At 40.3% G+C, this 27,058-nt stretch overlaps 1 protein-coding gene across 1 annotated transcript; it reads left to right on the top strand.

Annotated features, from left to right (window-relative positions):
- The first annotated feature begins 8,986 nt into the window (after positions 1 to 8,986).
- vwa5b2 (von Willebrand factor A domain containing 5B2) lies at positions 8,987 to 26,882 on the top strand. Its single transcript, XM_022202093.2, is given in 24 exon segments — positions 8,987 to 9,107; positions 9,408 to 9,606; positions 10,996 to 11,163; positions 13,001 to 13,216; positions 15,017 to 15,242; positions 15,347 to 15,504; positions 15,775 to 15,906; positions 16,005 to 16,129; positions 16,248 to 16,371; positions 16,374 to 16,423; positions 16,830 to 16,940; positions 17,599 to 17,801; positions 20,525 to 20,639; positions 21,120 to 21,305; positions 21,389 to 21,602; positions 21,687 to 22,021; positions 22,501 to 22,738; positions 22,825 to 23,166; positions 23,255 to 23,392; positions 23,901 to 24,029; positions 24,107 to 24,157; positions 25,253 to 25,364; positions 25,513 to 25,636; positions 26,083 to 26,882. Coding segments are annotated over 22 exon segments (4,230 nt in total). The 5' UTR covers positions 8,987 to 9,107; positions 9,408 to 9,606; positions 10,996 to 11,024; the 3' UTR covers positions 26,845 to 26,882.
- The last annotated feature ends 176 nt before the right edge of the window (positions 26,883 to 27,058 follow it).

The following is a 27,058-nucleotide window of genomic DNA, read 5'->3' as shown; positions in this document are numbered from 1 at the left end:
CGAAAATGGACAAAAACGTAATTTTTTGTCCAAAAATGGACCAAAACGTCATAGTTTAGGATGTCGTCTGAAAACTCACAAAAAAACGTCATAGTTTAGTATGTCATCCGAAAATGGACAAAAAAGTCATAGTTTAGTATGTCGTCCGAAAATGGACAAAAAAGTCATAGTTTAGTATGTCGCCCGAAAATGGACAAAAACGTAATTTTTTGTCCAAAAATGGACAAAAACGTCATAGTTTAGTATGTCGTCTGAAAACTGACAAAAAAGGTCATAGTTTCGTATGTCGCCCGAAAATGGACAAAAAAGTCATAGTTTAGTATGTCGCCCGAAAATGGACAAAAACGTAATTTTTTGTCCAAAAATGGACAAAAACGTCATAGTTTAGTATGTCGTCTGAAAACTGACAAAAAAGGTCATAGTTTCGTATGTCGCCCGAAAATGGACAAAAAAGTCATAGTTTAGTATGTCGCCCGAAAATGGACAAAAAAGTCATAGTTTAGTATGTTGTCTGAAAACTGACAAAAAAACGTCAAAGTTTAGTATGTCATCCGAAAATGGACAAAAAGTCATAGTTTAGTATGTCATCCAAAAATGGACAAAAACGTCATTGTTTAGTATGTCGTCCGAAAATGGAAAAAAACGTCATAGTTTAGTATGTCGTCTGAAAACTGACAAAAAACGTAATTTTTTTTGTCTGAAAATTGACAAAAACGTCATAGTTTAGTATGTGGCCCGAAAATAGACAAAAATGTCATTGTTTAGTATGTTGTCCGAAAATGGACAAAAAACATCATAATTTAGTATGTTGTCCGAAAATGGACAAAAACGTCATAGTTTAGTATGTCGTCCGAAAATGCACAAAAAACATCATTTTTTGTCCGAATATGGACAAAAATGTCATAGTTTAGTATGTCATCCGAAAATGGACAAAAAAGTAATAATTTAGTATGTCATCCGAAAATGGACAAAAAAGTCATGTATTAGTATGTCACCCGAAAATGGACAAAAAACGTCATAGTTTAGTATGTCGCCCGAAAATGGACAAAAACATAATTTTTTGTCCAAAAATGGACAAAACGTCATAGTTTATTATGTTGTCAGAAAACTGACAAAAAAATGTCAAAGTTTAGTATGTCATCCGAAAATGGACAAAAACGTCATTGTTTAGTATGTCGTCCGAAAATGGACAAAAAAGTCATATATTAGTATGTCATCCCAAAATGGACAAAAAGTCATAGTTTCGTATGTCGCCCGAAAATGGACAAAAACGTAATTTTTTGTCCAAAAATGGACAAAACGTCATAGTTTAGTATGTCGTCTGAAAACTGACAAAAAACGTCATAGTTTCGTATGTCGCCCGAAAATGGACAAAAAAGTCATAGTTTAGTATGTCGCCCGAAAATGGACAAAAAAGTCATAGTTCAGTATGTAGTCCTCAAATGGACAAAAACGTAATTTTTTGTCCAAAAATGGACAAAAACGTCATAGTTTAGGATGTCGTCTGAAAACGCACAAATAAACGTCATAGTTTAGTATGTCATCCGAAAATGGACAAAAAAGTCATAGTTTAGTATGTCGCCCGAAAATGGACAAAAAAGTCATAGTTTCGTATGTCACCCGAAAATGGACAAAAAAACGTCATTTTTTTGTCTGAAAATGGACAAAAATATCATTGTTTAGTATGTCGTCCGAAAATGGACAAAAAACGTCATAGTTTAGTATGTCGCCCAAAAATGGACAAAAACGTCATAGTTTAGTATGTCACCCGAAAATGGACAAAAAAACGTCATTTTTTTGTCTGAAAATGGACAAAAATATCATTGTTTAGTATGTCACCCGAAAATGGACAAAAAAACGTCATTTTTTTGTCTGAAAATGGACAAAAAACATCATAGTTTCGGATGTCGTCCGAAAATGGACAAAAAAACGTCAGAGTTTAGTATGTCACTCGAAAATGGACAAAAAATCGTCACAGTTTAATATGTAGTCCGAAAATTGACAAAAAACGTCATACTTTAGTATGTCGCCCAAAATATCAAAAAAAGGTCATAGTTTAGCATGCCATCCAAAATTTCATTCAAAATGTTATACTTCAGGTGTCTGTATAGCTCAATGGGTTAAGCAGGTGAACCATATATAGCGGCTGTTCTCCAACGCAGTGGCCGGAGTTCAATTCCTGCTCATGGCCCTTTGCTGCGTTTCTTCTCCCCATTCCTTGTCTCTCTCTGTCTCTACTATTAAAAAAATTTCATACTTTAGAATGTTGTTCAAAATATCATAGTTTAGTTTGTCTTCCAAAATGTGGAAAAAGGTATGAGTTTAGTATGTCGTCCAAAATGTGGAAAAATCGTCATAGTTTCGTATGTCGCTTCAAAATGGACAAAAACGTCATAGTTTAGTATGTCATCCGAAAACTGACATAAAACATCATAGTTTAGTATGTCGTCCAAAAATGGACAAAAATCGTCACAGTTAAGTATGTCGTAAAAAATGTGCAAAATTCGTCATAGTTTCGGATGTCGTTCGAAAATATGACTATAATGTCATAGTTTAGTATGTCGTCCAAAATGTTGAAAAAAGTCATACTTTAGTATGTCACCCAAAATGTGAAAAAAAGGTCATAGTTTAGCATGTCATCCAAAATTTCATTCAAACTGTATTTCAGATACCTGTATAGCTCAATGGGTTAAGCAGGTGAACCACATATTGGGGCTGTTCTCCAACGCAGTGGCCAGGGTTCGATTCCTGCTCAAGGCCCTTTGCTGCATTTCTTCTCCCCATTCCTTGTCTCTGTCTATCTCTACTATCAAAAAAATGTCGTACTTTAGAATGTTGTCCAAAATATCACAGTTTAGTATGTCATCCAAAATGTGTAAAAATTGTTATAGTTTAGTATGTCGCTTGAAAATGGACAAAAAACGTCATAGTTTAGTATGTCGTCCAAAAATGGAAAAGAAATGTTCTAGTGTAGTATTTTGTCCGAAAATGGACAAAAAAACGCCAGTTTTTGTCCTAAAATGGACAAAAATCGTCACAGTTAAGTATGTTGTACAAAATGTATAAAATTCGTCATAGTTTAGGATTTCGTTCGAAAAATCACTAAAATGTCATAGTTTAGTATGTTGTCCAAAATGTTGAAAAAAAAGTCATACTTTAGTATGTCATCCAAAATGTGGACAAAAAGGTTATAGTTTAGCACATCATCCAAACTTTCATTCAAAATGTTATACTTTAGGCGCCTGTATAGCTCAATGGGTTAAGCAGGTGAACCATGTATAGGGGCTTGTCTCCGACGCAGTGGCCTGGTTTCGATTCCTGCTCATGGCCCTTTGCTTCATGTCTTCTCTCTATCTCTACTGTCAAAAAAATAATATGAAAAAATGTCACACTTTTGAATGTTGTCCAAAATATCATAGCTTAGTTTGTCTTCCAAAATGTGGAAAAAGGTCTGACTTTAGTATGTCGTCCAAAATGTGTAAAAATCGTCATAGTTTAGTAGTTCGCCCGAAAATGGACAAAAAGTCATGGTTTAGTATTTCGTCCGAAAATGGATTAAAAAAAACGTAATTTTTTGTCCAAAAATGTCATAGTTTAGTATGCCGTGCGAAAATGGACAAAAAACTTCATAATTTAGTCTGTCGCTCGAAAATGGACAAAAAAGGTCGTAGTTTAGCATGTCGTCCAGGATTTCATATAAAATGTCATACTTTAGTATGTTGGAGTAAAATATCATTAAAATATCATAGTTTGGTTTGTCTTCCAAAATGTGTAAAAATTGTCATAGTTTAGTATGTCATCCAAAATGTGTAAAAACCGTCATAGTTTAGCATGTTGTCCAACAAACGTCCTCGAACAGCTTTTAGTCCAAAAAATGTTATAGCCTGGCTGTCTGAAGTAGGTGATGAGCAACACAAAAACAGTCCAAACGCTGGTTTCCAGAGAGTTAAACGAATATTTATTTGAAAGAGTAAATTTACAACAACACAACATGTGAAGGGGTTAAAAGCAAATGGGTGTTCGTAAAATAAAAATAAACAAACAGAACTAAAAGTGAACTTCACATTGACATTGATGGGTATTTCAACCAGGAACAAAGTAAAAGACAATCAATACAAAAAAAACCCTCTTCCTGTTCACCTCTTAAAACCCAAAAACACACCGCAGTAGCACCCAAAACTAAAACTGCAAATGAGTTCCCCGTTTTCCTTTCTGAACAATCCAAAGGTCCCTGTTTATCTCCCCACACAACCACCAACCACTGGAACACATCTCCAAAGTTCTGCTGAAGCTCAGCTTCCCCTCAGAAGAAGAAGCCTTTTGAGAGGCAGCTGGCATCGTGATTGGACAGTAGTTTGATCTGTTCCAATCCAGCTTCTGCTTCAGAGACGGCAGATGGGACGAGTCAACGGAGGTCGGGTGGACAAAGGCATGCAGCTGAGAACAATAAAGAAAACAACAGAGGAGGAATGCAGCGGCCCAGGGCCAGAACAAACATAAGTAGTAGCATAGTATGTCTCTTAGAAAACATCATAGTATAGCCTTTGGGATGACAAAACGCCATCATATACGTCGTAAATTGTACAAATAAGTCAAAGGAAAGAGACATACATTGTAGAATTGTAGTAATTGTGGGCTGACTGATTTACTGACATTTAATATTTTTGTTTAAACATTGTTTAATCTCATTAATTTTTGTAACTTCAGTTTAATTACCTAATTAAATATTGTGTGTTTAATTTAATTGTATTTAATGTATAATTTTCTTTCAAAAAGTTTTACTGCATTAAATATTTTTTCCTTTAATTGCTTTTTTAATGTAATTTATTTCTTTAATCAATTTGTCAAAATTTAACCCCAACCTTAAAAATGAAACAAACCCTTAAATCACAATGAAAATACTTCTGTTGTCACAATCATGAGTTAGTCAGTTATTCAGTTTATCAATTCAACTTTATTTGTTTCACACCTTCCACAGATGACAAAACTAAAGCAAAGAGAAAAAAATAAGAACCATATTTACCAAGAAAACTATCCAGTACAAAGCCCTAAAACACACTAAGAAACACATTAAAGATGATTTTACTGCTGGAAGCTGCAAGCCAACACCTAAAGAATAAACTAAAGCAACGGAACCAAACCCAGTTCAGTGAAGAGAAGCAGAGGAAATGTTTGACTGCAGCCATAAAGCAGGAAGACACTGAGCTGCTCAGGTGTTCCTGATAACACCAAGCAGCCACCTGGACAGCCAATAGGAACACAGCTTACTGGAAGTCCAGAGGGCTGGCTTAGTGAAGTAAATTTAGTTTAAAGTTGAAGCAGAAAGTTACCAAAGAAAGTTGAAAACCACCTTCTGATACCTGAAATCTGAGTTTTCACACAAAGAACACTTGAAAATGTCAAACTGCTTTCATAGTAGAACCATCGTTGTAAAAACGTCATAGTATGGTGTGTTGCTCCAAAAACATTACAACTGTCTGGGTCGCCGAGGAGCAACACAAAAAAACGACAAACACTGGTTTCCAGGGGGTTAGGAGGCTATTTATTTGAAAGAGGAAGTTTACAACAACACAACATGTGAGCAGAAAAATCACAAAGTCTGTCTTTCGTTCAGCTGAAAATATTAGACTTTGTCTTTTTCATTGACCAAACTTTTCAAGAAGTAGATGAAGAATAACTAAAGCTCTCATGGAGAAGTCCAACTTATTTTGGATCCTTGTGGAGAATTTAATGTTTGCGTTTGTAAAGCTGTTGAGTTTTTAGAGTCACATGGATTGTTTTGACATTTAATAACCGAGTCCTGGAATAAAATTACAGTTGTGGATTTCTGTCCTTTAGTCTGGGCTAAACAAATAACAGCAGCATTAATCTCAAATGTTATTATGAGGAGTCTGGATTGAGGTTTCTCATTAGATAATGATCAAAACATGAAATTTAGGTTGGCTTAAAGGAATATTCCATCTTAAATCTTTGAATGTTGACCTAAAAGGTTGGTTTCAGGAAGTATTCCACCTACAAGGTCCTCACACATCCACGTTAAAGGAACATTCCACCAAAAATCCCTGGACATGCACCTAAAATTATGTTTTAACTGAGTATTCCATCCAAAATTCTCAAAGAGACCTGAGAGGCTGGTTAAAAGGAATATTCCACCTAAAACCTCAACTAAGGCAGTATGTGTAGCAGTGACAACCGAAAGAGGTTCTCTCTGGCTGGAAGAACAGCGTCCGAGTGGCAGCTCCCTTTCTGCTCTTACCTTACTCACAAAACTCAAGTGCCATGGAGGACTGGAGAGGTTGACGTTTCCTGCTGCAACCTTCTCTTTTTCAGCTTTTTTCCACATCCGATCACTCCCGACCCGGTTTCTGTTGATGTTTTAGACCTTTTTTTCAAACTTTGACCAATCCGAGAACATGAAGCACATCATCGGCATCGGCGGTGTAACCAATGGAGGGAAAACCACCCTCACCAACCGCCTGATCAAGAACCTGCCCAACTGCTGTGTGGTCCATCAGGATGACTACTTCAAGCCCCAAGATCAGATTGAAGTTGGTGAAGATGGCTTTCAGAGTACGATCTACGCATGGCTGGAGAACCCGGTGAAGTTTGAGAAGTCTCATGGCATTAATAAGACCCTGGACACAGAGATCGTCCCGAAGTCGAACCACAAGGAGGAGGAGGAGACTCACATCCTCATTGTGGAGGGCTTCCTGCTTCACACCTACAGGCCTTTGATGGACGTGCTAAACCAACGTTACTTTATTTCCATCCCATATGAAGAATGCAAAAAGAGGAGGTGCTCTAGGAAGTAGACGGTACCAGACCCCCCCCGGCCTGTTCGATGTCCACGTGTACCATGTACCTGCAACACAAGAACATCTGCTCACTGTGAAAGATTATTGAGAGCAGTTTTTTGTGATTTCTATGCAGAACACTATGATGTTTGCTGAGCTGTGAACTATTAAATGACTTAAGAATATGGAGTATTGCTACTGTTTATTATTGTTCTCAGGTTTAGTATTAAATGTATAGAGTGCTAATTACTGTATTTTAAAATTGACATTACTGCACAGAATATTTAAGATTGTTTTACCACTGATCAAGGGTACAGATTGTTGTTGTTCACTGTGTATTGGGTAGTACTCATTTAGATTTAGACTGATTAGCATACAGAACCCTATGATGTTTATGGTATACAGCTGAGAACTAGTTGCTAAAAGTACAGAATATTATTTCTTATTTTAGGTGTGATAATTGTCAGTAAACATTCTAAGAAGTGGAAATTGACTGGGTTGTATATAGTGCTGTTCTTGCACAATATTTGTCACTTAATTGCATTCAGGATACTGTCCAAGAGCTTACCAGTTTTACATAACAGGCAGATGTTGCAGCTAATGATGCTGTAATTCACATAAACAAAGAAACAAGTCCGTCATAATTTGAATGTTAACTGTCCAAAATGAAAAGGTCATATACAGCTTTCCTACTGGGTTAAAGAGCCAAAAAAAACAAACATGAAAAATACTTTGTAAAAGTGAGAGGTCGGTTGCACCTTAAATTTTTTCTTACAACTTTTCGGTGCCCCCCCCAAATATCTGTTGTGCACCCCTGTGCCCCTCCACTAAAATTAATCTGGATCTGCCCCTGTTCACAACCAAAGCTTGATGGTAAAATTAAATATTTACTTCTTCCACCAAGGTGAAAGTTGACTGACTGTCAGCAAACTATGAAAAAACTACCAGGCTGCCTTTAATAAATCTTGGTGGGGAGGTGGAATATGGGTGTAAGAAGTACCCGTTAAGGTGGAGACCTGTCCTCTCTGTAAGCTCTTCCAGGTAAGACTATTATTGTAATTGCTAACGATAAAGGTTATATGGCATTAAAATTCTCAAGGGGTAAAAAGTAGCATGCAGTCATAGATTGCTGATGAATTTTTATTCTTTGTATTATCAAGGCTGAAGTGCTTGTGTGCTATTAAAGACAATCAGAATTTAGTGTCCTTGGACACCATAAGTGGATCAATGTAAATGGAAACAGGCCACAAGATGGCAGGATTGGACACTGATTGGAAATAGTGACTACTTCAACCTCTATCGCGCACGCACGCACGCACGCACGCACGCACGCACGCACGCACGCGCACACGCACACGCACACGCACACACACTTTTAGTGATATACTCAGTTCTTATACCCAAATCAATATGTGGTAGTTTGATATGTGTTCAGTTGATTATAGCTTATACCGCTCACCTAATTCAAACTGTAAAAATCATATAAAATATGTGAAATGAAGAACATAGTGCTATGCAAAAACCTGATCATGCAATTGCAGCTCAAGTCACAACACAAACATCAAAACAAACAGCAAAGTGCTTCCCAGCTGGAGTATCGGAGGGGGTATTCCATCATCCTGACCTTGGTTAGCGCTCTCTCATTGTCTGTATCAGTCTTTCTGTCTTCACCTGCAGCTCCTGGAACTGCAAAACAATATTGAAAAAAAAAACTTAATACAGCAAACAAGCAAGTCTTATCATGTGAAACGTACCTTGAAGATTTAATTAATCCACAAAAGTTTTATCAAATTCTTTTAGAATCCAAGAATATAGTGGAATAATACTGTAATAATAAAAATAATATAGATTAAAATGAGGTACTGTAATGACAGAAAAAGCAATATAAGAAGAACATACAGACAAATAGTTCAGTCATGGATGTATGTCTTATTGTTTGCTGCTCCATAAGTTATCATTATTTTCTTTTTGCAATATAGCTTTATTTTTCTCTCATTTCTAACTTTGGTGTGTTGGACCCATTAAAATGGATCCTAGAAGACATAAAGCTGCAGCTTCTTTGGTCTCACCTACCCACGCCTGCTGCTGCTGCTGCTGCTGTCTGACTGACCTGTTGGGAAAGGCAGAACACATCATCCCCCTCCTCTCCGCAGCCAAGCCATTAGCCATGAATTATGGCGCTGCTACCATCACAGCCAATTGTCTGGATGAAAAGCAGGCTCTGCCTCACTTACCGTTGTGTGCTAGCTTTTGCCTGAACAGCAGGTCCACGATCATAGTTTGTGATCGGCTCTGCGGGTCGGGTCAGAGCAGGTAAGCGGATGACATTTCACGGAACAAGAAGTGTAGGTTTGTGCAGAGCTGCAACGTGGTGATTGATCTCGGCAGTGAGACTTCTTTGTATTCTCAAAGGGATGTTTAAATTTGTACATACTCGCTGCCTGACACTGAATTTGAAAAGCAAATTTTATGTAGATAGCACAGATTATGGATGAATGCCTTATTTGCCATACTAAACTGGCAGAATATCATATTATGCATGGAGATGGTGTTGTTCTAGTTGTACATATATTCAGGTACATGATTCTGCTTTGTGAATTGACTTCTTTATAGGGCAACTGGTGGATCTGTGGAGAGAGACAGAGAAGGAGGGAGAGGGAAGGAAGGAGGGAGGGAGAGAGAGAGAGAGCAGTATCTGTTACCAGGAAAACTCCTAACGTATCACTGGGAAACCTGCGAGCAGATGTGGTGGTGGAGTGATGCAGAGACTGGACACAGAGGCAAATTACCAGACACCGGACTGAACAGTACAGTAAGTGTTCCCGGATGATTATTATTTTGCTTGTTATCTGGGGTTTGTAATTGCCACAGGGGGACTGCAGCATTGCTCAGAGCTAACTCTTGGCCGGCTATGCTACTGCAAACACAGACAGAATAATTAAACCTCACAGAACAAATAGAGAATTTTGAACTTTTTGAGATGTGAATTCATTTCTAATGTTTATGTCTGATTAACAGCATTGCCTTTTACCAAAATGTGTCACCAAATGTTGCAGTATTTTTTTAAAAATACATATCTGGGTTTGAGTTGTAGACAGAACTTTCCAATATTAGTATATACATGTGTACATCATTTATGATATACTGTAATTAAATCTACATGCATACACACGATAGACTTTTCCTGCACAGGATCAGTTTCTATGTGTTTTTTTTTCTGACTAATAAAGCTAAACAGAGAGTCTGTCAGAATTATTCATCAGCTTTTCCTGATCCCTGAGTCTATAGAAGGTCACAATGTTGTACTTTTCCTTGTGTGTGTGCTCTGCCCGCATGAGTTTGCTCTACTTTAACAAACCAGGCATTTATTTGCCTGTTATGAGCTGAGAGCACAGTAGCCAGATGGAGGCTGTTGATCTTGTTAGAAAGGTAGATGTGAAAAGACCATTACCTAGATCACAGCAAACACACAGAGACACGCGCACACAAATGCACGCATGTGTTCATGCTCAGCTGCTTGTGTCACATAGACACACGCTCAGTTTTGTGCAGTCTACCATCCACTAAGTGATCTGCAAACTGGTCTCAGCACCTGTTGCACTTCAAGTTATTAAGTGGTCAGTCATGAAGAAATATTGCAGGACAGTTTGAGTTCCAAAAACAGAAAGTTGCAGGATACTAGTTGGTTGTTTACAAAATTTATGCTCAGAAACAAAAGAGGATATCCTATAATTACCTCTGTCTACTTTGTCTATCAGCTAGCTTGGATGCAGTTAAGTGAGGGTTAGACCTTATTCGTGAGTACTCATGGATTTGCATACAGGCTGGCCACTGATTGCAGATGATAGCCAGGATGCATAGTGTAATAAGTGCTGGCCTGCGATGTTAATGATTGACTAAGCCTGTTATAACCAAACTACCGCGGTTGGTTGCCAAGAGCCTGAGGACTGGAGATAGCTTGGTTACACGTCTAATACCTGCTGTGTACATAAAAATAAATATCTGGCCTCACAAACATGTGATCTCCTTCATTTCACCTGCTGTTAATGCAAGAAGCAAAAATCGGGTCTGATTTACAAAGATCAGTGTGATTGTGCACTGCATAGCAAATGAGAGAATTTAGATGCACACTCACATATCCCTCTTCCTGTCGGTTCAGAGCTTCTCACTGGACTGTGTACCCGTGTTTTTATGCAAGCAGCATAGTAGAGGCTTGCTGGTGCTGAAGAGATGGCCGGGTTGAGGAACCGCTCTACATGGGAACCGTTGCTGCTCAAGGCCTCCTCCATCAAGTCCTGTGCCAACGGCTGCTCCATGGGCATCACTGCACACCTCACATATGCCAATGCTGATGTAGAGTCTGTAGAAGGTGAGTAGTGAGATGATACAGCCTTGTTTCATAAGTGTGTAAGTAACAATCATGACAACTGCAATTCAATTCAATGAGTCTTCAAATTAGAAAAATTAAGATATTTACAGACATTTTTGAGCTGGAAGAAATAACTAGACAGCCTACAATACACAGTAATCAAATCAAATGTTATAGTATAGCACAGGATAGCATACACCATTAGATATAGATTTAATACGGACTTAGCATTTGTAGATTTATTTGGATGTACTTTCTTATTTTGAGTAAAGCAAGAACAATAAGTGTTGAATATGAATGATGTAGATCTAGAAGACTGTGCTGCCAAATGAAAAAGATTAAGGGACGACAAATGAGGAACACCACATATCCTCTGAGCTGGAGGAATAAAGGTTGTACCATTTTATATGGAAACAAGGAACAAAGACTGTAATAGACTTCGTGCTGCATGCTTGGCATGAAGTCAAACATGTCAAAGTGTAGTCGAGAAAAGGAGGACATCCAGTTTGGGAACCTCACAGTTGGGTCTCTGCACTTTGCAGATGACATACATAGTTCTGTTCCTTTACCAAGTTGTGACCTTCAGCATGCAGCAGTTTGTAGCTGAATGTGAAGCGAATGAGATGAGACCAGCACCTCCAAGTCTGAGGCCATGGCTTTCTGTCAGTAACCAGTAGATCGCTTCTTGGGTTGATGAAGACTGTATGAAGAAGTGAAGGACTTTGCATATCTGGGGATCCGATTCATGGGTGACAGGAGAACGGAACATGAGATGGACAGACAGACTGGAGCAGCGTGAGCAGAGATGTGGGCATTGCACTGGACCATCATGGTGAAGGAGCTGAGCTGGAAAGGCGAAGTACTAAATTTACCAGCTGGTCAGCTCTGGGTATTGACAGAAAGAACCTTATGTTTTGGTCAGCATGGTGGAAGAAAATGATGTAAGTGGGTGGATAGATTTAAGAACTAAGGATGCACAATATTTGAAATGCTGCTGATATCTATTGTGCCCATATCTGAGAACTCTTTTCAGCAGATTGTTGTTGCTGTAGTACCTTTACTAATGCACCTGCTCACTGGCATGTAAAACAAAGCTTTTCAAATGTACACATTTACTAGTCGAAATAAGAAAACTACTTCAACTTACTTAAAAAAACATCAAATTATTTTGCAACATTTTAAAAACAAAACTGTATTTTTTTTTTTAATCTGAAAAAGTTGTATCTGCTTGCCGTTGTTTATTTTGGGCAGATGTTGATATTTCCTTTTAAAGACTTTATTGGCCATTACTGATTGCACGCCACCCTAATCATGTATCCCTTAATCTTTGCTTCAAAGGTATCAAAAGTTGCATTTAAATGTAACAGGACCAAAACTGGTGGGTAACATCAGCCTGCTTTTAGTGAACAACACAATATCTGCTGAATGCGTACATAAGACAAAGAGGACTATCAGCAAGATGCAAGAACTAGAAATAAACAGTAAACAAAATTTATCGGTGACTTAAAAATGTACGCAACTTTTAAAAAATAATGAACTCTTAAAGTATGTCATTGACAGAAAATTGCAAAGCACCTGTCTCACTCATTATATTACATCATTTAGCACATGCTTATGCCTAAAAGCAAAAGATACATTCATTTAAATATGAGATCTGTGAAGCTGACATAGCAGATCTCTATCATGTTCTGAGAGAATGTGCATATCTGTTGTACTTTAAAATACTTTTTTGTAGAAGCAAAAGTCTGCTTTAATTTTAGTATTTTAACTGTTTAGTTCTGAAGCATCACCTGGGTACTGTTTGCAAAACCTTGTCTTTCTGTAACCCTTCATCTAGGTGTGTTTGTGTACCCTCTTGGGGAAAAGGAGGTTGTGGTGGGCTTTGAAGCTGTGATTGCGGGCCGGTTGGTGGGGGTCCAGATCCAGAACCGAGGGAAGCTGAAGGACTGCTGTTTGGATTGCTGCCCGGCGTCTGGTCTTGATGGACACTGCGGGAACGGCCGGGAGTGGGGCTGCTGTGGGAGCTCCAGCCTAGACATGCAGTGCACCAATGGTGAGGAGAGAGGATGGAGCAATGCAGTTAAAAACAAAAATCATGCAATGACATGCACATATATTTATCTAGTTTGATTTTATAGTCTTTAAAGATTAAGAATTTAGGTATGTATTCATGTTGAGTGTTTACATTCCTCATGCTTTTGGGGCTACCAGTTATCTACAACCATCATTTTAATAAATGAGTCTAACAGCTACTGAGCACAAATCAACCTAATTCATTTATGGGTCTTTCCAGCAGACATTAATCACCGTGCTCTCTTCTGCAGACAGTGTCGCCTCGCAAAGCCAGATGAGGGCTTTCGGAACAAGCACTCTATATGATTGTCAATGCCTATAATTATTTTGAAATACCCAAGACGCATGACACAATACATATTAATGATAGAAGCAGATAGCAAGCAAAATCAGCATTTTACTCGCAGTAAAAGCTTTTTACACCACTGTCACAGAACCACAAATCATTTCAGCCAGAGTGTTGTGTGCTGCTGTAACGATGTGGTCTCTGCACGAATACAAATACACTTACAGCAAGCCTCTTCTCTAGCCAGTCTTAGCAGCTAGAAAGGACAGATGATGGGGACAAATAAACCTGGCTTCCTGCCTAATGCTGAAATTGCATTCACCTAATACATACACTATATATTAACTTGAAGTCCACAGCATTAATTGGAAATGGTGGTATCATGAATGTGGAGTAATGTCTTTGATACAGTCTGCAAAGCATGAATGACTGTTACTGTACTGGACTTAAATCTAAAAGTAATTAACATGCTTCTGTGTTGTATACATTTAACTCTTTTCACAAACAAACATTTCAAATAAGCCTGGACATGCTGGTCAGTAAGCATAAATTGATTTAATTGTAGTGGACAATCAGGCATCACATCGCAAACATATCGGACTACAGTATTTAAGATCTAATTCACATTCATCCTTATTTATGTATCTGAAAACAAAGAGTGAATATTTCACCATTTTGATAAGTTTGACATACAGTCTTAAAAGTAACTCAATTGAAAGCATAGTTGCAGGATTAAAAATCTAATTTGATGATTTAGAAAAACCTTCTAAATTGCATACTTTATTTTGAAGGGTTGGGTTGACATGATGATGTTGTCAATTGCATCAACTTAATATTATGTGTAATTTAAACTCAAATGTTGGTGTTGATTTAAAATTAAATTCAAGTTGAAGTAAGTTAATGAAATTGGCTAGATAACTTATTTTTTTCTCCACCTTGTCTTTTCAGTTCCCTCCCTGACCCACTTAACACTGGAGCAACTTTTGTTATTAAAGACGCCAACTTAGAAGTAGTATTCATAATTATGGTAATTAATAACAAAAAACTTAAAAATGTTTTATTTAAGTAACCTTGAAAATGCTGTTGGAACAAGTTAATTTGAGTTATTTATTCCTAAATTTGGTTAAGTATGTTTATGCTACCAAACATAATGTAAATGGTAACCAACAGTAACTTTTATGGTATTGGAAAAGCTAAGTCCTCTATCTCAATGTAATGTTTTAGTTTAACATAATTGCATTAGAAGTTATCATAACTAAAAAAATGGATGCAAACTGTTGAGGTAATCTTTGTTGTTGAGCCCAAACATTATATTTTAAATATATAGGTTGGGGCTACTGCACCTCACAAATATTGACAATGCCACAATCTGGCTCTGGTTAAAATTAAAGTTAACATTCAAACCACCTCCCCACCCTAATATTTCCATACAGTTCTTTATATTTGTTTAAATGTCTTTTGTTGATGTGAGTGTCTGTTGTATTTCGGCTTCAGGACATCTCCTCCTGGATGAGGACCTTCAAAGAACCACCTTCATCGTGGGCACAGGGGTCATCGGCCCCATGGACATAGTGTCCATCATCATAAGCACCACACTAGAACTTCCCACATTAGAAAACGGAGCAATCCGCATTGTCTACCCCACACTGCTCACCCCGATCGTCACAGGCCAGATGACTCCAAGCAAGAGTGAAAATGGAGGGAAATCTGACGAAACAGGGTATTTATGATAGCAGCTGTGGCAATACTGTACGTTTGAAAAATTAGATGTCCTAGACTAACTGTATTGTTTTCCTAAATATTCTACATTGCTCTTGTCCCCAGAGCAACCAGCTGTTTTGGTGCCACTTCAGGAAAACAAGATCGGGTCTTAGACTCCGAGCAGCAATGTTCCCACACCATCTTCACCAGTCCAACTGCCAACCTGGCACCTTATGAACTCAACTTCCAGCTGCTGGTCAGAGGAGCCTGTCTGCTGGCTGGTACTGACTGTGCCTCCAAATAAATGTGACTCACTGGTTCTTGTGAAATATTTGACCTTTAATGGGTTCACGGAGAGGGCCAGAGTCTAGCCAGAACACAAAATTCACAGATGATAGAAGGATGAATTATCTATGTGTTGGCTGTAGAAATGGATAAAGATCACATCCATCATGCATGTTGGGCGTTCAGGTATCTTTGAAGAACCAGCATTATAAAAAAAATGTGAAAACCTATTTGCTTCTCTTTATTTGCTCCTAAATTATTTCCAGGACTAGAGAGTCCCACTCACGCTCTGAGGGCAGATGCAGATCCTAGCGCCCAAAGTGCCTCCGCCACCTACATCACCTTGGCACAGGAGCATCCATACAACAGACACATAGAGATCATTTTGCACCTCAGTGGTGAGCAATGAAAAAAATTCCCCTAAAATGTTTGTACTTTTTCCTTTTGCCGATTTTTTAAAACCTTTTTCAAATTTTTATTCTCAAAACTTCCACAGAACCTCACAGCCCACTAGTCATCTTGGAGAGAGGCAGGCTCTCTTTCAACCAGTACGAACAGCAGATCAGCTCCCGTCGGGATTTCATCCGCTGCACCCGTAAAGATTCAGATCCTGAGAGGAAGGTTGGTGAATACTCGGTGGTTTACTCTTATTTGTTTTCATATCTGATGCATTTATTTATTTCTGTCCTGACTGTATCATTGATAAATCTTACACGCTGATGTTCCACTCACTCTGCAGTTGGAGTTTGTGAGGAAGCGACATCACAAGGACATTCTGAGTAGCCCCGTTCTGATGCTCAATTTCTGTCCTGACTTGCTGTCTAATCCTCTGGAGCTGCACAAAGCCACCAGAGAGCTGCTGTTCTTGTTGATCGCAGTGGCAGCATGAGTGGCACCAACATCCAGCGTGTTAAGGTGAGCTACAGTCAAAACCAAGGACTTCAGTTTTTAGACTAAGGCAGTCCCTAAGGCCAAGTACAAACACTGGGGGGACCGAGCCTTTTCAGTCGCTGGGCCCACACTCTGGAACAAACTGCCCTCTGACATGCACACCATCAATGACTTTGGACTTTTCAAAGCCCGGCTCAAAACGCATTTTTTCAGACTGGCTTTAAATACTCAGTAATGTGGTGGTGACATTTTATCTTGTTTTGTCTTATTTTATTTTCTTGTTGCTTTCTTTTTATTCTAATTTTACTGTTTGATTTTGACTGAAAAGCACTTTGGTCACATTGAGTGTTGTAAAGTGCTCTATAGATAAATTTTGATTGACTGATCATTAATCAGGCTCTATCCTGTCTATGCTTTCTTGTTTCAACAGGAAGCAATGGTGGTGGCCTTGAAGAGTCTACCTTCTGGCACTATGCTCAACATTGTGGGCTTTGGTACCACCATCAAGCCTCTGTTCACCGCCAGCAAGCTCGGCACTGATGTTAGTTTTACCCAGTGACTTTTGTGATAATACAGAATTCGCTAAATCAGGCTTGTTTGTTTGGATATCATGGAAAGAAATCGTATTTTACTCCCAAATCATGTTGTTCTTAATGCGTATGGATTTTTTTCAGGTGAAAGAAGCATAGCATTTGGTTCATGTTTCCTGAACACAGATGTTTTTCAGCCATGCAGGACCTTCTGTTCTATTATGTCTACTCTCTAATCAGGCAATAGGTCAGTTCCTTGGGTTGCCTTAGTAGCAGAGTATCAGGTTTTATCCAGACCAGGAGCTGCACGGACAAACAGTCTTTGCACATTCTCCTCACCATATGGTGGCCTTTCGTGCTTTTTCACTTTGGCAGGAGATGCCCTTCCATCTCCTGTCCTGCCAGGCATGTTTATCCAAATGAGGTAGCTTTAAGGCAGGTGCTAACATGTGTGTGTTTGTGCTGTCTTTATTACAGAAGGATTCAATTCTTTGTAACCCTCACAGGCTAATTGGCGCATTTGACATCAAATAGTAAACTTATCTTGACAACACACATGATGTTTGCACAGGCATTGCAGTTGGACAGGTGTTGTTTGCTGCTCCCTTTTTTTTAAAACTGTAGATCTGATTGCATCTCTACTTTAATCCACTGCATGTATGCATCTAGATAACCCTGAAGCAGGCCTGTGAGTACATCCAGAGGATGAGAGCTGACATGCGAGGCACCAACCTTCTGGGGGCGCTGTCTTGGCTCTACCACCAGCCCATGCAGCGCTCATATCCTCGGCAGGTCTTCATAATCACGGATGGATCCATCAGCAATGTGGCTAAAGTGCTGGAGCTTGTACGGAGAAACACATGTGCTGGCAGGTATGGAAATGATGTCTGTCCAGTGGCACAGAGAGAGATCAGGTGGATGTCCTACATGAAGCAAAACACTGACATTAATGTATGCATCTGGTTAATAAAACAAGCACTATATAGCTTGCAAGTGACAGGACATTAAATCACTGTTGGTAGAAATGAATGGTGTACAGCAGGGGTGTTAAACTCATTTTGGTCCAGGGGCCGCATACGGCCTAATTTGATCTCAAAGGGGCCAGACCAGTAAATTTATAGCATAATTACCGAGAAGTAACAATAAGTCTAAGTTTTTCCGAGATGCTGATCAAATGTTTCCAAGCCCACAGAGGCAAATCTGTCCTTCAGTTCTACATCACACTGCAAATCGATTATTTCAAGTTGCATGTCAGAGGGCACATCAGAAGCTTCGACTGTGAATGGTGAGCGAAAAACTGCCAATTCTGTCTCGAGTTCGCTAAAGACCTGAAATCGTGTCTCAACTCCCACAGCAATCCCGTAATCTTGTCTTTGTACTGGCTCATGTCAGCATTGACGCTGGCTGCGCATACATCTCTTAAACAGGGGGAATGAGCAGCGTCACCGCAAGCTGCATTCGGACAACCACCTCCATGACGTGATCCATTTTTAACGACTTACAACACAACGCCTCCTGATGCAAAATACAGTGGAATGTCCAAAAACAACTCCCTCCATTTGCGGCTTTGACTTTGTCTTTAAACTTTGCCACAACACCCGCCTTTTTCCCGATCACTGATGGTGCGCTGACAGCGCGGGACCAGTCTATTCCGACCCTGTCCAGCGACCAACGACAGCGCGGAAAATGTCCTCAGCTGTTATGGTGTCTGACATCGGCACTGACTCAAGAAACTCCTCTGTGACATTCAAAGTCTCGTCAACTCCACGAATGAATATGGCCAGCTGAGCTACGTCCGTAATATCAGTGCTCTCATCTGTTGCAACAGAAATGACTGCAAGTTTTAACGAACTCCCCCTCAGATTACTTTGATGCTAATGCTGTTTTGCTAGCAATTAGGTAGCTGGCTTTCACTGCAGCATCGCTGACCTCACGGCTGAAAAAAGATTGTCGTTCCCTCGAACCCGCCAACAATTCATTTATGTTCTGTCTTCTCAGTTCTCCTTGCAAGCTGTTGTATTTTTTCGCCATGCTGAGTCTCATAGTGGCGCCGAAGATTAAATTCCTTGCTTGCATACACACCAAGCACACAGGTTTGTCATTCCCCTCAGTGAACGAATAGGAAGTGGTCCATTTGTCTTGGAATATCCTACACTCGATGTCCACCTTTTTCTTTGTTGACAAAGACGTCTTGCTGATGGGCGTGTCAGGGCCAGCAGAAAAGCAGGTAAAACTCAAATAGACAAAACGACACTTTCAGACCTGGATCCCGTATTGCTGCCATCTGCCATAAGTGCCGAGTCACGGTGCTGCGTCACGTTGTCGGCTCCGAATAAGACAGAGCGCCCCTAGCAGACAATGTGGGATCTGCAGTTTGATCAAACAAATGCAGTAGTAATGTAAGTCATGATTTTTTGAATATTTTAGATGTATTCTACGGGGCGGGTCGGCCCCCCTGGCGGTCCGGTACCGGACCGTAGGTGTGACCCCTCCGCACACAGTATAAATTACAAGTAATACTCTCAACCTGTGTGCGGAGGGGTCACACCTACGGTCCGCAGACCGGTACCGGACAGCCAAATTCTCTGAAACGCCTTTGGAGACGGCTTATGGTAGAGAAATGAACATTCAATACACGAGCAACAGCTCTGATTGACATTCCTGCTGTCAGCATGCCAATTGCACGATCCCTCAAATCTTGCAACATCTGTGGCAGTGCTGTGTGATAAAACTGCACCTTTCAGAGTGGCCTTTTTTTGTGGGCAGTCTAAGGCACACCTGTGCAGATTTGTGAACAATATTTGAGAGAAATGGTGATATTGTGTATGTGGAAAAAGTTTTAGATCTTTCAGTTCATCTCATAAAAAATGGGAGCAAAAACAAGTGTTGTGTTTATATTTTTGTTGAGTGTATGTGGGGGAGAAAAGGAAGAGAAAGAGAGGGTAAGCAAGCAAACAGTGATTTTAAACAACTAAGAGCAAAGCACTGTGGAAGACAGAAAAGGTTGAAGTATTTCTCAGCCCCGCCCAGTAATCCCGTTAAGTGCTCTCCTCTGCAGTAAGAGTCACGCCCCTCTGGTTTCCCCCAGGCCCTTCACCAATGCAGAATAACTCCATTTTTGCCTCATTAGTATTCTCCTGTTAGACTGACTTTCTCCACTGTATTTTTGGCTGTCCCTCTGAAAACTATACATGTTTTTATTTCTTATGTTGTTAATTAAATTTCAGGTGCAGCTGGAACAGTGTTCTTCTCTTGGTGGACTCTGTTATTTGTGCAGTGCTGAGAGTATCTAACCAGCCTCATAGTCCTGCTCAGCCTTTTCAATTATTCTGTCTCCTGCTTTTTTCAAACTCTCAATTAGCCAAATGGTTTGTGATCCCTCATGGTACCCAAATAACAGTTCCATCTGTCTGACTACCACACATTTTCTTGGTCTCTTTGTCGGAGACACCTGCAAGCAACATTTTATTTCTAGTGCAGACCGCCCTGTAACTGAAGACAGTTACCACTCACATAATAATTGTAGCATTCTGTTGAGATTTTCTCTTGGGATGTGATAAAAAAATTTTATGTCTACATTGTATCACCTCTGCAGATGCTTTGGCCTGGGCCTTGGTCCCCGAGCCTGCAGGAGACTCCTTCAGGGCGTTGCCAAATTGACAGGAGGAACTACTGAGTTCTTGGATGATGAGGAGAGACTCCAGCCCAAGGTCAGCAGCACTACAACACTGACACCTATTGGAGACAATATGAATTACAGAACAGTCATGGGCATCTTTAGGGGATAAATCTAGAATGCTGTGGCAATTTACATTTGCCTTTCAACATAATAAAGACAATTAACAGTTATAAAACTTGCATTTATTGAAGTACTTGCAGTAAGTACAGTTTTGAAAAAATTTAGTATTTTATTCTTATACCATTTAATAGTTTGACTGCATAACCTTTATTAGGTATAAACATACATATAATGAATTGTTAAAATAACCAGGAGCTTGTAGTATTTGGGATTTTATGTCATTCATAGAAAAGTGCCTTTTCGTAACCCTTATCAAGTTTCAGATGTGTTCATAGCAGTCCGAGCAGAAGAATTGTAATACTTTTTCCACCACTTGTGACTAATCTTTTGTACAAACAAAGCTCTCATGTTCCAAAATTTGTGACCACTTTATTCCCTGACTCTGCTGCAGTTAATCAAGTCTCTGAAAAAGGCCTTTGAACCTGTGCTGACTGACGTACGGATTGACTGGTATCTTCCAGAAAACATGGAGGCTCTTCTATCACCCAATGAAATCCCTCCGCTCTACCCTGGCAATCGCCTCATTGGATATTGCACTCTTTATGACATGACAATTTTCAAAACAAAAAAGACAGAGGTATACTGTATTTCACTACATTAAAAAACAGAGTTTGTATGTGTCTGCACAGGAAAAAAGATCTCTAAAATTGTATTTTGTAGTCTCAAGGACGGGGCTCTAATTTTCATCGTGACTCCACTGGTTCAGTTTTTGGCCAATCAAACGATGAGCTCTCACCTCCTCCTGCTTCTGAGCTAATGCCTGTGGTAACATGTGCAGATGGCACCGACTTGGAGGAGGCACTGAGGGAGATTTCCAGAGAAATCTCCTCTGAGTTCTCTTGTGCCAGAGACGCAGAGCCTGGCACCAGTCCAGGTGAGTCGCTCATTACTGAAACTTACATTTACCTATTGAACTGGTTTTGCCACAGTGGTTAAAAGCTGTTTTTCCCCACTGTAGGTGCAGAGCTGGACTGGTCCAGCGATGTGAGGAGGAGGATCCAGGAGAGCTCTTATATTCAGGAGCAGTACGTCCTCACTCGCTGCTCCCTCAGTAGTGAGCGAAGCCTACAAACACAGTCCCACTCACACATACATGCCTCAAACTCAGATTCAGCAGGTGGAGCCTTTCTGCCTGACCCTCACTCCTCTGGTTCAGTGCTGGATACAGGCTCTTTACCCCAAGGCCTCGAGAAGATGCCCCCACCGGAACAGAGATCATCCTTGTCTCGCTGGGCAGACTCAACATGGCAGCAAAACCTCGCAGCTGAAACCCCTGACAATGAGACAAAAAAGGTAAAACTAATGCAACTAATTCACCCTGAAAAGCACACTTTTGTATTCTAGCACTTATTTGAAAAACAAAGATGGAACAAGACATCTACAACTCTTGAGTCAGCAATAATGCTGGGAGAAATTAATTAGAATATAATAAATTTATGCAGCTCCACATCAAAAAAGGAAAACAATAAGATCACATGATTGTGAAATTGTTGCAAATCTCTTCCTCTCTGACTTGACAATAATCATTGAGGGTTTATGTTTAATAAAGGTTGTACACCATTAACTGATGAAGAACGTAAGCCAGGTTGATGCTAAGTACAGCAATCAAAAACATTACACTAGTTCATTAAATAAAATATGTAATATACTTATATATTTCACTCTGATTGTCCTGACATCTTTTAATTCTGGACATATTTTGTTGCACAGAAAAATAAAATGATGTTTCAGCTTACTTTGTTACCGTTTGGTCGTCTCTTTTTGAAAACCAGAACATTCGTCTGGATGGATGCGAGGAGTCTCGTAGGAGACAAAAAGCACTGGTCCGTTCAACCATGGCAGCCCGGAGTTTCTCTTCCCCTCAGGGTGAACTGGAGATGCATCGCTTGAGAAGAGCTCTAGAGAGGGTCTCCTTTGACCAAACATTAGGAGGGAGGCTGGATGAAAGTGATGGGGAAACAAAGCCCCCATCAAGAGGGACAACGTCCCACAGAAGCCTCACTGACTCCAGTAAGCTTCACTACAAAGAAAAGCAAGTCTGTCCGTTTAATTCAGCTTCAACAAATTCCTGTCTTCTTTCCAACTCTGATCCTCAGATGGACTCCTCTTCCCTGCCTCTCCTCTGGACTGGGACAGCTTTACAGACCCAGAGTATCTCTTTACTGCTGCTCCATTAGAAGATCCTCCACCAGGTCAGTGCCGCTCCCTAATTCACGGCCTATTGAGTGGCAGGCCAGTTTCCTGGGAGGTCACTGTGGACCTGGGACACCTCTGGACCCCTGAGGACCAGGAGATCATAGAGAATGAGGGAAGTGGAGGAGGAGGTGAAGAAGGAAAGGAAGGCAAACCGTGGGAGGAAATCATTCACCAACTGACCGCTCGTTCAGTTATAAGAGACTTTGAGAAAATGGCAGAGAAGGAGAGTGACATTGGACATGGTGAGGGTTTACCAATGACTTTTCTTACTGATGAACTATTATGCATGCATCTTTTACTGTTTCCGTGTTGTATTTGATGGTTTCTTAGGTTCAGCTAAGAGACACCGTATGAAGGCTATCCAGACAAGTAAGCACTGCAACATCATCTGTATGTACACCGCCTTCACTACCACTGACCACAACCCTAACAAAGGCGCAGCAGACAGCATGGACGTCCAAACCACAGGTGAGCTACCAACCAACACACATATAGATAGAAAGCCACTCAATCAATTACTGTCCAATGTCCTTTGTGGCTTTGAAGGAAGCTCATTAATGCCTATCAAAATTACTTCAGTCATTTATTTATAGTTAAATAATGGACTTGAGGCCTTTGCATTTGCATGTACAACTTGGGATGTGGACTCTGAAATATGTTGGCATCTTAACAGGCACAAAAGGGTCTATCGGTTTTAGTGTTTTTGCTATTTTACCCATAGTCTGGGTTATAAACTAGGGCAGTTAAGTCATTTATTGACAGTGATTAAAATGAACTGTCTCTTGTAAATCTGTTCAATAAATAATCTCAAGAATGCACATTTTATATCTATTTTAATTGAGACAAATATATATTTGGCAGGACTACGTATGCCATAGAATGTATTATATGGTCGTAAAAGGCATAGGTAAAGATTTAAGGCAATTTCTATCCCGTATTTTAGTCTATATGTCAACTCTGTCTGTGTGTTGTGCAGGTGTGCATTTGGTGAACAGGCAGACTTCTCAATTAGGGAGTCGCAGGCAGAGATCCTATTCTGTAGGTCTGGGCAGACGACGAACCAGCAGAGACAGCGAAGATGTGGAAGACACCTGGAACGCTACAGGTAGACAGACTGAATGATACCATCAGCCATTTCTGCTGTCAACACTTTAGGTCATCAACAATCTTTGTATCTCTTAGACAGAGATGACACTCCTGCTTCACCATGTAGCGTTACATCCTGGGAGTCTAGTAAGTATTGCTGTCCATTCACTCTGCGAAAACACTCAAGTGTCAGCGTAGTCTCAGAGATAGAGGCTTCTGACCAGAATGCTAGTACAAGACTGGTGAGTCTGTATAGAGCGAGGAACAGTAGTTCTTAGAGGATCATTTCAGCCAATCTGCAAAAAAATGTCCTATATCTGTACTGGTATCCAGTCATGCAGATAACTGGTATTATTATATCTTCACACTGGAAACAGCCATGTTTGGAGTGAATTTCTTCAAATTTGGCAAAAACATTCACTTGGCCCAGTTAACTGATTTGATTTTGGTCATCAAAGATCCCTGTGATCTCACAAAGCACGGTTTTGGCTATAACTGATACACTAATTATGACCACATTTCACAATGGTGATGTTTTAAATCCAAAAGTTCAAAGGTCAGCTTCACTGTGGGCATTACAAAGGGCTGAAAAATACATTTCTGGGCATTATTTCACACCACAACTAAGGAACAGAGGAACAGATGGTTTTAAACTGAAACCTGACTTGGTGGTAGCAGCATACAACCATTCCTGTAATTCCAGTTTATCTTGATTTATTCAAAATTTCTGCATTTTTCTTCTACCCACTTACAGTGTAGGTCAGGGGTGTCAAACTCAGTTCCTGGAGGGCCACTATCCTGCATGTTTTAGATGTTTCCCTCTTCCAACACACCTGATTCAAATGATCAGCTTATCATCAAGCTCAGCAGAAGCCTGATAACGAGCCTGATCATTTGAATCAGGTGTGTTGGAAGAGGGAAACATCTAAAACATGCAGGATAGTGGCCCTCCAGGAACGGAGTTTGACACCCCTGGTGTAGGTGTATGGAGTTTTGTTTGTGCATTCACAGCATTGAAAATCTCAATATTTTTAATTGCAACAAATTCGGCCCACTGTCCTATTAATAATCCACAAAATACATTGTAAACAATTTTAACAACGTTCGTTTTGTAGGTTCAACTGTATTTTTCCTTTCTAATTTGGGTGAGCTGAGCCTTTAAACATAGCGAGTAAACATCACTTCTGCACTGTGCTGATGAAACAATAAAGCCTAATGTTTTTATCCACAATGTTGTCTCAGGTGGAGGAGGCAATGCCTACTGTGCAACATCTCCCACAACAACAGGTGCCTCGTGCACTCGTTCACAGCGATCTATAGAGAGCAAGTCAATGGAGAGCTTCTTTGGCACCAGGCAAGACTTTCAAATGATTGAATTGAAAAAGACTATTAAAAGCAAAAACATTGAAGAGCTGAAACTAAAAACATTTATGGAGTAAGATGTGGGCACATATAAGTTGCTCTATTTGAAAACCCACCTTTTTTTTTTTAATGTATTCCAGGTTCCCACTGGTCAGACTCAGGTCGTCAGTTTCATCAGGGAAGCAGGCGCCTCTCAAGTCCCACTGTTTATCTGCAGAGACTGAGAAACAACCTGAAAATGAGACTCCAGACTACCTGCCACTGGTGAGCTGTGCCAACACTGATCACATATACTGTACGAGGCAAAGAAGTTTAAGCACTTTAGATGTATAGATTTTCACCAACAGGGAGCAACCTGACTGGATCCAAAATAATTCTTCTACATGGCATTAACCCCAAAATCCAGCCAGTCATAAAGAACTATCCTTAGTCAATACAGCAAAGAGTCCTTGAACAGATGATCTAGACCCCTTGAGAGCCATGATCTCAAAATCATGGAGTCAGTGTGACATTACATGAAGAAACAGAAGACGACAACTTACCAGCCAAGAACTTTGTAAAACTGTGTGCAAATGTACCAAATGGAAGGGGTGCTGTTTAAAAGGCAAAGGGTGCTCACACCAGTGGATTGATTTGGTTTAAAACTTGTGCAAAGTGCTGTATTTTTAACTCAACTAATGTTATTATGTGGGTCCATGATGTCTCCTCAGGTGTGTCTGCAGCTGGCATCGGGAGCTTTTCTACTGACAGAGGTCTACTCTGACTGTGTCCAGATCCCCCTGGACCGCCTTAAAAGAGCATCACCATACAGCCTCCACCGTCGCAGTCTTAGCCCAGCTTTCCGCTGCATATCTCCCAGTGCTCCATCTTTGTCTACCTCTGCTAAGCCTCTCTGTGTTCCTGCAAGTCACCATGTCACCTTTTCTCCTTCTTCCTGCTCCCTTTCCAAACCAACTGCTCCTCCTTTCCACCACACTCCAGATGACACTCCCCTGATGCTAGAATCAAGGCTTCGTCGAAGACACCTATCTGACAGAGACCCTGTTACCTCACCTCCCGACCTTCCCAGCTCTGAGGAGGGCTCCTTGGAGCTGTCTGTTGGTCCCTCTCAGAGCCAGAACCAGGGCCAGGCAGACAGTGGTCGTGGATCAGAAACCGATGTGTGTGAAGGCTCTTCAGTAGACCCAGCAGACCTCCAGGGGAGCAGCCAGCTGGCTCAAGAGGATCTGGAAGGCTCGACATGGGCCACAGCTGTGGCTCTCGCTTGGCTGGAGCACCGGTGTGCCGGCTACTTTATGGAGTGGGAACTCGTGGCAGCAAAAGCCGACTTCTGGCTGCGCTGTCAGGAGCTGCCGGAGGGAGTGGACCTGGCAGGGCTCAAAGGGGCAGCCAGGCAACTGTTCCTGCTGCTACGCCACTGGGATGAAAACATCAAACTGAACATGCTGTGTTATAACCCCAATAATATGTGAGACAATCATCTCAGAGGAAATTGAGCCAGATCTACTGATAACCATCATCACTTGTTATCAATAATAGTGACTCCAAACGCCTTGACATGGAAAAGTAAATAGTGTATTTTATTAACTGATACCGTAACCCAGTGCCAAGTTCATTCTAAATTTACATGACATAGACCAAGTGGCCTTTTATTATTAATATGCTTTATGCAATCACAAGAATGCC

This window comes from Acanthochromis polyacanthus, chromosome 9 (assembly GCF_021347895.1).
Source record: "Acanthochromis polyacanthus isolate Apoly-LR-REF ecotype Palm Island chromosome 9, KAUST_Apoly_ChrSc, whole genome shotgun sequence".
In the NCBI taxonomy this organism is placed as follows: domain Eukaryota; kingdom Metazoa; phylum Chordata; class Actinopteri; family Pomacentridae; genus Acanthochromis; species Acanthochromis polyacanthus.
Note: the sequence above shows the minus strand (reverse complement) of the source record. Positions and strands in the feature narration are given on the sequence as shown.